The sequence below is a fragment of the Carassius auratus genome, chromosome 9, assembly GCF_003368295.1.
Source record: "Carassius auratus strain Wakin chromosome 9, ASM336829v1, whole genome shotgun sequence".
Classification (NCBI taxonomy): domain Eukaryota; kingdom Metazoa; phylum Chordata; class Actinopteri; order Cypriniformes; family Cyprinidae; genus Carassius; species Carassius auratus.
The window spans coordinates 21,557,472-21,569,516 of NC_039251.1; the positions used below are offsets into that span (position 1 = coordinate 21,557,472).

The window sequence follows — 12,045 nt, forward strand, 5'->3', positions numbered from 1 at the left end:
TGCAATTAATAAAAAAAAAAAAAAAAAAGTTTGATTTCAATTTTGGCCTCCACCGATTATGAAATTATTTATGATTATGATTTACAGGAAACACCTATTTGATATTTATCCCTATCTTTAAATAAATCTCTCATAGAAAGTTGATGATATGGCCCCCTCATAATCGTGTTAAATAATGATTATGATTTTTGCCATAATCGAGCAGTCCTACTTCATTAAATGCGTCTTTACATTGACTTAACATTGAAATCATTCGCGCCAGACCGCCCCCCCCGTTCCAACGTCTATGCACACTGTACAGAGGCAACGGATGAATTAGAAACAAAGAAAATGAGTGCGGGAGATAATGCGGCCGGTGGCAGTGCAGAATCTGACTTGGTGCCAAAACATAAATCATCTTCCATAATTTGGAAGGATTTTGGATTCATAAAAGATGATGTAAACCAGAGTGACGTGTTGTGCTTAGCAAAAGAACACGTAGTCATATCGTATTGTATCGATATAGAGATATCTGGCATGAAAATCGAGATATGAAATTTTGTCCATATCGTTCAGCCCTAATCAGAACCAAAACAGATGCTTTTTTAGCAGGTACGAGCTGTAATGGCACAGCTCTGTTCTGGAAAACAGGGCGGAGAGCAGCAGCTCATTTGCATTTAAAGAGACAGGCACGAAAAAGAGCGTTTCTGCTTCCACATAAAATAGCCATTTTCAAGTTGATATAATAAAACATCTGTGGAGTATTTGAGCTGAAACTTCACAGATTCATTCAGGATCTACACACCAGAAATCACTGTTAGGATTATCCCACTTCTGGTACTTTATTTTGTATTTTTGTTCTTTTCACTAATATCAAGATAGTCGAATAAACAGACACAATAAAAATCATTAATTAGGTTAGCTAAAACTTTATAAAGCTATCACAGTCGGTTCACCTGGTGTTACCAGCTTCTCTGACAACCGGATGAGTGAAGACCAGCTTTCCAGTTTGGTCATGTGATGTTTAACATAAAGCTTATGGCTTCCACACAGACTTTGATTTGACAGCAAAAACTTTCAAATATTAATATTATTATACTAAGCTATAAGTCTACTCTGTCTGTATGAAATACATTTTTGTGTAAATAAATCTGGACACACCACTGACTTGCCAATGTTTACAATTTATAAGTCAAGTCTATCAGCTGTCAATCATATTTAACACACTTTTTGCTGCAAATCCTTTTAATCTGCTTTGATTTCCCTCCACCCCTCAACCAAACACCACCACAGGACTGTGAAAGATCTCATGTGCACAAGATCACAGATCTATGATGCATTAGTGTTGTCGAAAGACCCCCTACTTTGGTACCAAGTCGGTACTAAAAAAAATGAAAATGTGACGGTACCAGGTTTCTTTAAGTACCGGTAGTACCGAGGTCCAGTTCAAACCCGGTTCTTGACGCATACAGCTCTATGATTACCGCGAAGCAGAAGACGTGGATGGAATCTCAAATCGCATGTTCGGCGTGTCTCTGTGTGAATTAATGAATGGCAGAGACGTGCGGGTTTGTTTACTACATAGCAACCCTCTACATTGCGAGTACATCACTCACATATGCGACTAAATCTTCCTTCTGGCGACTAAATGATGTCTTATATTAGCCAATGGCTAATAAATTCTCAGATTTTACTCGCCATTTTGTGAGTTGGAGGATAAGTATAAGTTTAGCTCAGATATATGTTCACTCGCCGAACACTCTCTGACTGAGCGCTTAAAGTTTCACTCTCAGTCAGGCGATCTGTGTGATTCAGTTCATCTCAATGGATGCACAGCACACCTGTGTTTACCTCTAGTGTGAAGGCGCACAGATCGCTTTCGCTTTCTCTCACACACACGCAGAGACCGAGAGAGAGAGAATTGACGCACTGCATTTAAACTATCCTTGGTTGTATTTTCCTATCAAAAAAATAGTGGCAGATCTATGGAAATCTTCACTTTTTAAGAATAGCTGGGTTTTCCTTTAACGTTATTGTGTTGAGTTAATGCGCAAATGGCAATCTCATTGGCTGGCGCTCACCTATTATCGTTCGTTTTGATTTCAGCAAATAAGTTCGAGCGAATGCACAAAACCTGATTAATATTCATGAATCCAACAGCTAATTAATCCTTAGTAATCTTTAGTGTGTTTTTATAGTTCTTCTTATTAGAATTCGTATCAGCATTATCTTATCAGCATTTTTTTTTCTCACCAGTATTATTTTTACAGAATCACTGAATGACAAAAAAAGCACCACCACGATTCCAGTTAAAATGTTCAGTTAAATTGACTAATATGCATTTAAACATGGTTATCAAGTTTACTTCTAATTACTAAAGTTCTAATTATATATCAGTCTGGCGAATAAACTAAAATATTTAATGGCCAATGGCAATTCAATTGCAGAATGTGTCTGTAGAATGTGTTCAAATTTCATTAATTAAAAGACAAATAAAATTTGGGTGAAACTTGTTAACTGTTTTTCATAATTGTATTACTTGTAAAAAAAACTTTAATCACAAATTTATATAAGTATATAGAATGGCATTGGTTTTATTTTTAGTGATAAAAAGTGTGTTTTATATTTTTTATCAGCATATTGTTTTGCGCTTTGGTACCGAAATTGGTAACGAGAACCGTGGATTTTCACTGGTATCGGTACCGAATACTGAAATTTTGGTACCGTGACAACACTATGATGCATGAAATAAAACGATCACATTCAAGAAAACGAGCTGGATCAGCATTTGTTCCTGTTTCTCTGTCGGTAGGCAACTTTACTTTCAAATTCAAAGTTGTTTGCAAACACATTGAAATTCATGTACAAGATGCGTAATGAAACAACATTTGGGAAGACACTTGGAAATCTTGTTCAGGGTTTGACAACACATCCAGGGATGACAGGTTAAATCTGCCATTCTTTGAAAAATCATTCATATACAGAATATTTAGGCCAAGTAGCTCTTAGAGTTAAAAGCCTTAAACACAGCTACAGTTACAGTGAGAAACAGATATACACACACACACACTCGAACACGATTTATCCACACAAACATCTGTCACAAAGAAACAGGAAAACTATGGCACAGGTCAAAGCAGACCGTTAGAGGACAAAGGCAGCACATTTTATTTCAAATAGCCCTTCCGTCAGCAGTGGCCAACCGTGGTTGTAAATTATTCACAGAGGCATCTGCATCTTGGGCAACAGTGGCTGCAACCTGCCTATGTCATGGAAGTCCAGTTGGCGAGGATCAAAATACACTGCAAAGCAACTCAAGGTCAAGCGATCAGTCACACATTAGTGCTTTAGGCAAAATAAAAAAATGTGGAAAATTAAATTATAATGTGTCTGTATCATCAGGAACACAGAGATCAATACAAAATAACTTTTAATTGAAGGACGTGCCATTCTTGAGCTGCTCCTCCTGTGTATGCAGTTTAAATATTAGCGATGTGACTTCACTTAACAGGGTGAATAAGTATTGTTTTATAACAGTGTGACAAACTGAGCACATGGGTTCACAACGACATTTGATACTGGGGCGAAAACTTCCATCCGTTTGGCATTAAAGAAACATGGTGGAGCCGAGAACACTGATTACATCTGCGTAAAGATACTTTACTGAGATAAACCAAATAAACTAAGCAAGCCTAAGGTCAAATACAGTAAATCAGAAGTTCTGACACTACTCGTTTATGCATTCTTCATTGCGCAACAAGAACGTGCCACCTCTTCTCCTGCATGCTAGAAGTGAGTCAAACTCACAGCACTTGCAGAATTCATGTGGAGGAGCATTTACTGTGAACCAAGCCTCTCAGAGACACTGGAAACACTGGATTAATAGCTGCTTATGTAAATAAAATAGTGCTGTACTTCACTCTAAAACACACAGTTCATCAGACTATATATTTTAATAATTAAAGCCTTTCATAAATCACACCAACTGGCAAATATTGCTGTCTTAAGAAAATATGGAAAATCCCCGGTACACTTCACATACAAGTAAACATGAAAACATGCTTATTTAAAATAACAATACAATACGATAAGTGTTACAATCTGTTCCTGATCATCAGTTCTGCCCAATAAACCCTCAGGGTTTCCAGGCATACAGATAACAGATCATAAACAATAAAAGCACTAAAAGCACACACAAAACACAGATATGATTAGCTGCAGCATAGAAATAAATAGTGAACTGACCTTAGGCTAACTATTCAACCTGAAAATGAATCCATTTAGTAGGGGTTGAATGACTTTTTAAAAGTCGAATTTATGTGATGAAAGTATAGTCGACTAGATCAGTTGTTCTCAAATCCAGTCCTCACGACCCCTGCTCTGCACATTTTGTATGTCTCTCTTTGTTAACACACCTGATTCGCATAATCGGGTCATTAGAAGTGAGCTCTGTGCATGAAAGGTGTTACCATTGACATGGTCCCTACCCAGTGTTCATTGCTCAGTACTCTCTGAGAAGGGGAAATCTTTTGAAGTTAACATCACTTCGGAACATTCATTCACAGATTTGTGCTGCGCAATGTAGGGGTGTGACGATTAGTATATAACCGTGAGACTGGCGGTTATAGTTGAACAGCTTCATTAGAACTCTATAACCGCCAAAACCGTGTCATTAAAATATTTTTTACAAACATTTTTTATCAAATTTTTTTTCATTTTTTAGATAGGATCATAAGATGCGCAATATATCAGGAGACATGGTTTTTACCACTTCATTAAATTTTGCTTTGTAGAAAACCTTTCTTAAAAACGAATTTCGTGCAAATATAGCAGACAATGATAACCGTGACATGGAAGCACCAGTGCGCCGCATTCACTTGCACTGCACTGTGAACTAGAGCGCATCTCATCGTAAACGAAACTCAGCGTAGGCCTATGGCTTATACATTAGCATTAAATATCTTTGCTGCATCCTTTCTAGAACAGACAAGGGCTTTTTTTTTTTTTTTGCGGCTCGCATCAGCAAAGCATTGCATCGTCCATAGACCGCAAAACAATCAGTGGATGGCGGGCGGGTGCGGCTTTGAAATTTGCTCAAAAAACATTGGCGCGGATGACGAGTTTTGTGACAGATCTCCTTAATAAACGGAGGTCTGAAATCTCTGCCCCTTTACCGATCAGAGCGCGCGCTGACACGGAGTTAACCCGCTATCTCCAAGAACAACCAATTGACTCTACGGCAGATCCACTAGCATGGTGGCGAGACAATGAAACGCGCTATCCGCTCTTAGCAAAATTGGCACGTAAAGACATGTGTATTTGTGCTACAAGCACAGCATCAGAGCAAGTTTTTAGCACTACGGGGAACATAGCTACCCCTGTCAGATCGTCACTAAAACCGAGTAAAGTGAACATGCTGGTGTTCCTGTCAAGGAACTTGGAAGTCGAAAAAGATTAGGAAATGAAAATGTCATTGCACTTTTTTTTTTGTTTCCTTTATTTAGTTAGTTTAATTAAGGTATTATTACAACAGTTGTTGTTTGACTTTTTTTCTTTGATAAAGGTATGTAGATTTCATCATTTGTAATTTAGGCCTAGGCTACTCATTCATTTTTATGCTCTTATAGAATTTAAGTAGCCTACTTTTTTAAAAGGATTTGTTCACTGTGTGTGATTCATTTAATGGAAAGCACATTCACTGCTAGTTGTCTTGCTGTTAATTTTAAATAAACGTAGAGCAAGTAGCTAATCAGTGTTTGCTCGTTTATTCAAACTAATTCTGCTCATTCTTAATCAGATACAGATAAAGCAGCACAGTAAAGATTATATTTATATGAATGCATTAGTGTGAGAGCAATTGCTTGTGTGAATTTATTCAACCTGTCAGCATCTCTCTTCTCATAGTGAAGCTGTGGGTTTTAGTTCCGAACAAATACACGCTAGAACTTTTCAGTTTTCTAAGCTATTTTTTTTTTTGAGAAATCTGAGAACAGTTTTGGGAATACATTTCTGTGCTGCGCCAAGTTACTGAATGATTCTGTGTGTGCACGATTTGCGGGTGATGTACGAGCTACTGTCTGTAGCCTAAAAAGGGATTCAATAAGCTACTGTATAATCCAAAAGCACATTTATCGATTTGCCCATCAGCAACCCTGCTGTGACTGTATAAAAGAAGATTTCTAGAGTAAATATATATTATTGTCACAAAACGTCCTTTGTTTTGGTTTTGTTTTGGGTGTTATACAAGGGAAATAAAATGTACCCCCAACAGCTGCGTTGATAGATTAAGGAATAAGGAAGAGGAACCACCATAACTTCCATTCTGCAGTCATGATGTAGTCTAACACACTAACACAATCACAAACGCACAAAACACTGCATATATGCATTATTGTAAAACCGCAGGTTTTCATTTGGTTTTGTTTGTGTATGTTTTAGCCGTGATTCACATCCATTATAAGATTGACAGACTGCAACGGTTTGTGTTAAAAATCTTTGTTTGTGTTCTACTGAAAAAAGTCACCTACATCTTGGATGCCCTGGGGTTAAGCAGATAAACATCACATTTTCATTTTTGAGTGTACTATCCCTTTAGTGCAGACTGTTAAATGATAAATCGTTATGTGAGGATTGAGGAACACTAACTGATTTTTCCTTTCTTTAAATGCTAATCTTGCATGACACAAGACACGAGATCCACCGAAGTTCTCATGAAAAACAGCTGACCATAGCATGTACTTTTAATAGCTGGTAAATATTTACATCAAAAACAGACACAGCAAGTGAAGCCACTGAACAAAGTTCGTAAGTTCAACTAAGATGTTTTCAGTCAACAATCTAAGGTCAAATATAGCACATTACGTCCAACTTCTATATCATCCATTGCATCTGAGATACTGTGTGATACTCACAAAGTGTTCACAAAAATCACGATAATAATAATAAATGTATCTTGTATCGGTTTACAAATTGCTATTGCTGATAAATTATAACTTGTCTCATGTCAAAACTACAGTGTAGATTTGTAATGCATCAATGGACTCAAGTGTAAGCTATTCACTCTAATGCTTTAATAATAATAAAAAAAAGTGTAATATAATCGCTTCTAAAAGGATTATATTAGAACTTGGAGGGGGAAAAATATTTTAAAAAAAATACACAATTTATGTTATCTTGTCAAAGGGACCTAAAAACAATCCACTGGAGAATTACAAAATAATACAACAACTAAAATATATATATTTAGCCCTATATCTTTTTCTGTCATCTAGCATTGAAAAAGCTAAAGAATTTCCATTAAATAAATTCACAAATCAAATTCCTCTCTATGCTTCCTATTTTTCTTTGTGCTTTGGTGAGATGTTGCCAGTTGTGATTTATTTTAAGAGTTATGACGTTTAGGGCATAATTTACATTTGACTGGGCAAGCGCTCAGACTTGATTCTCTCAGCAGTCATAAACTCATGCCTGGGCAAAACATCTGTGATGGCTTAGATGCAATACTACCAAACTCAGCGACTACAATCTTAACAGTGGATCTAAAAAAACACAACTACAAAAAAGGGTGAAAGTGTCTTTGTGCAGAGATCTACAAAGGTTTATTATGCTCATCCCATTAGTTTACACCAATTACTCTCTGAGAGAGCATGTGCAATGTGACCCAAAATATATGGTTTCTTATGTTACCCAGAATACTCCTGCCTTTAGACTGATATAAATACCGAAGTGATGTGCTCAAATATAACATTGTATTGATTAATTGTCTCTGTAGCCAAAAGAGCGCAGGGATGTGTAGGCAAGTACGATCCGAGATAAGGGGTGTAGTGGGAACACGGAGTACAGGCACAGACTGTGCCTCTTATGCACTTTTCAATAAAAGCAAAATTAAAACCTTGATCACAAAGTCGGTTAAGAAACAGCCGACGTTTGCCTTGCAGCTCCTTAAATATCCCTGAATAAATATACCATTAAGGTTCATGATCATGTAACTCCAGCACTCACCCATATCTTATCTAATCTTCTCGCATGCAAATATGACCTTTGGCCTTGCCAGCCTCATCAAAGCTTTTATTTGTATTTTTTTATCACTAATATAGAAACATGTAACAGTCCTCATCCATGAAAAAAAGAGCTACCAGTAGAGGGGGTTTACATGCAATACAAAAAAGCATGCATGCATGAGCAGCAGCAGCAGCAGCCTGCAAAATGTTATTGGTTAATATTATTGGCACAAACAGTAGTTTTCTCAACTCCACCGAACAACAAACACAAGTCTTCATGTTGGGGACTCGTCAGACCAGATACTGAGGAAATAAGATGCAAAATCGTGGCAGCAAACGCTTCTCCTGTGTGGTGCATGCTCGGATTATATTCAGATGGTATTATGTAGCTATTTTACGAGAAACCGATGAATTCGATCTCAATGCGGAGTAACACGAGAAACAGCCTCCGGTGGCACATACATACACACAGAAAGATACATGTCATGATACAAATGTACACTCTGCATATGCATATTACATTTAAAGGGGTCAAAGCGTATTAACACCCACCTGAGGAGCAGGAAATGAGGAACACTCCAAAAGCCAGCTTTGTTGCAGGTCCCATTTTTTCAAAAACAAAACAAAACAAAAAAAATATTGTCCTAAAAAATCCAAAAGTCTTTGCATTCAAGTTTCTCCTCGATCCACTGATCAGCAGTCAGTGAAACACAACCATGTCACCGAGTCAGTGATATATGGCAGTGCAAAAATCCAATGCCAGCTTATAGTCCTCGGCGATTTAGAAATGGCTTTACACTGCGGTGTCCACTGATGGTAGTTTATTCAAAGCAGACGAGCTTTTAGAAAAAAGTGATCTATGACTGTCCATGCAGTTCGCTTTAAAAACCCATAGCAATAACGAGGAAATTCCAATGCGTACGAATACTGTATCTACACAAATGTTGCCCCGCCGCGCGTTTAGAATAACCGAGCTCGTTCAATAAACTCGTTCAGCAAATGGGCCAGCTCCCATACCCAGTGATCAGCACAACTGGACAATCGATGCATAGAACCTGCCATAAAATATATAGATAAAAATATTATTGTTAATGCAAAGGAACTAAAATTGTAAGCAGGGCAATGCCTCCAAATCACCTTGGAAGTATATGGCAGTACATTAAATGCATGCACATTTACGGGGATAAAAATGGAATTAACATCCCTAAACGGTGTTTCCACATCACGCTCACTTCGCTTTATGCTTAAATACAAAATATGTACTACATATCATAGATAAGCGAAATAAATGGGGTCACGCGCACGCGCGAGCTCAAGTCGACAGCGGAGGACTTAAATATGGCCAAACGCGCTATATCCACACTACCTTCTGGTGTTAATGATTCAAACCTGCAATTCACGACCTCACAAAGCTTCTCCAGAACTGCTAAGGTATGTCGTTGAAACAAACAGTCGTTTTAAACTAAGAGATGTTGACGGCAGAATAAAGCTGAGCACGTAACGTTAACGTTACAGTCTCCGAAATAACTTAATCAGCCAATATGAAGCCAAAAATGAGACGGAATTGGCAGATAACGTCGCTAAATGTAATCCTTTAATATGTATTGTCCCCGGTGTTCGCGTTCGGTTGACTTTTTAGAGTGGTCGGAACTCAATTTATTGCGATTTCCCTCTCCGTTGCTGTCAGTCGCCGTTGGCTTACAGTATCCAAGATGGACGCCTGGATGGATTGTTTTTGTTTTTTTTTTTCTGTCCGCCGCTGCCTTTACCCGCCCATTTCTTTACGTAAGCGCACCGCAGTGATTGACAGGCGTGTTACCGAATCAGAACAACATATGTAATTAATTGAAACCAACCATGGAGCTGGTTACACATAGACCCAGCCCTCTCTATGAGGGGTTTGTGTGTGCTAGTAGAGTGACGGGCGTTCGGGATTTGTGTAATTATGTTGCACTTACATATTGGGTAGACCAAGCTACTCCAATTACAAAAGTGTTTGTTTTCTCTAGTAAGGGTTTTATATGTTGGTTTTACCCAGATCAACATGGCCAGCATTATTTACAAAATTATATTTTTGTAATCAAGTGAACACAGTAAACCACTCACTAAATTGGTGGATTTTAACATAAATGTATTATCCATAAATGCCAGGTTGTGGTAAGCTGTCATTGTTAGCTGTTTATACCATTCATTTAATTAATTAATTTAGCTTTTGAACATTTATGCTGTGTTATGAATTGTTTCATAGTTGTTTTACAGTTTTAAATGTAGCTGAAAACCATATAATCCGGTTGTTAGGTCTGATGTCAAACGTCACCTGGTACAAACAAAACCAGATGCTTAAAGCAAAAAAAAAAAATAAAAAAAATAATGGTGCCGATATATACTTACTGTGTGCTGTAGTGCTACTGAAGATTTATATTGATATCTGCATATACAGTAATTAATTTTCAGAAATAAACCTACCGTATAAATATTTGTAATTCATGAACAGGAGTCATGAGAGAGAAACATAACAGTATTGTGAAAGATCAAGAGGCAGTGAGTGATGTATAGTTTTATTCTTAATAAAAAATATTAAATGCCTGCATGGTTAATGAGAAATCATTCGCTATTGTTGTTGTCAGCATTTAATGAAAGAACGACAGCTGGACGTTTCACCTTAATATTGATTTGCCTTTAAATAAAATATCATTCATTATTATTTTTGGTTCATCAAAGTATAAACCCAATTAATCTTTCTTTTTTCTTTTTTTTTTTGTCATTTATAGGTCAGGCATTTTGACAGGCACTTCTGAATTTATAATAAGTGCAATGCACTAATAGTTTGAACTTGCATTATAAACTGGATTCTCCTTGGCATGAGTGGTAATACTAATTTGAACACCTCTGTGCTATACAGTAAATTATTTTATTATGCTTTTGTCATGGTCAACAGTAGCAACTAATTGTCTAATATCATGCAAAACATTTTTTTTTTAATTCAGACATTAACTCAGACATAAATTAAGGTATAAATATTATAAAAAATAAATAATTAGTAGCATAAGATAATTACTAACTAGACCATTAAAAAAATGAAATCCATCATACATTCACATCACAAGGTCTCCACAGAGGACTGTTCTTAGTGATTTGTGTTCTGCTCTCATTGTAACATAATAGCAACTCCCAACCTGGCCCAATGCAGCCTATGTAATCTGATCCACAAATATTCACACATAATCCTGATGCCCTATTTAACTATAAGCATTTTTTCCCCCATTGCTGCAGTGATCTGAACCTTTGTTAAAGTCCTTCAGTTTCCACATTCAGTGTCTGGAATGAAAAAGCTGAAAGTTTTGGAACTGAATGTATGAAAAGAGCACTCTGGAGCATATTTCAGAATGAAATGTCAATTTGACTTTGGAAATCTCCAAACTAAGCTACTGTGAAGGTCAAAGACATGTGATCAATGACAGTGCCCACCACACTTTGTCTCCCTCTCCTGATATTTCAAACCTGAGAGAATGCTGAAGAACGCTCTTTTCTACCCAACCTCCACAACCTCTTCTTTTCTTTTAAAAGTGAACCAATGCAGTTCCAGATAGATGGATGGATTGATGGATATATAAATTGTAGATTATAGTTATAATAAAAATTATACATTATTATTATTATTATTATTTTGTGGAGTTTTGTTCAGAATAATACAAACATTTTTGGCCATGGTTTAAATTTTTCTTGCAATTGTGAAAAATAAATTCAAACCACAGAGCATCTTTCCTACCATCTCGCCACATCTGCTCTGTACTGATCAACAGGAACTACTTCTCAATTGCTCAAGGCCAGAGCAGTGTTGTCAAGCAATTACAAAGAATCCTTGCCATTGTCATTACCAAGAAACCCCGTTGGTCCATATTGTGCAGCTAATGATTTTGGACTTGTGGTTTATAATCTAGAATGGAATTTCTCTTTTGTGGCCTTTGAGGGATTGTCAACTTAACCACGAGAGGCTGTTAAGTGTTTATCTTTCCTCTAGCTCATTGTAATTAAGAGCTAGGAAATCAGAATTTATCTACAGCAG

General features: G+C 37.0%; 1 protein-coding gene across 3 annotated transcripts in view; it reads right to left on the reverse strand.

Moving 5' to 3' along the window:
* Positions 1-9,732, reverse strand: part of LOC113108715 (activin receptor type-2A) — a 45,038-nt gene extending 35,306 nt beyond the window's left edge. For 2 of the 3 annotated variants that reach the window (XR_003292806.1, XM_026272001.1), the window contains exon 1: positions 8,532-9,731. Coding sequence is in view for 2 of the 3 variants with exons in the window: in XM_026272001.1 (XP_026127786.1) it covers positions 8,532-8,586 (55 nt within the window). In the remaining variant the exon portion in view is untranslated. Of the gene's footprint in view, positions 1-8,531 lie in introns of all 3 variants that reach the window. The other variant, XM_026272002.1, reaches the window with a different exon arrangement.
* Between the last annotated feature and the right edge of the window lie 2,313 nt (positions 9,733-12,045).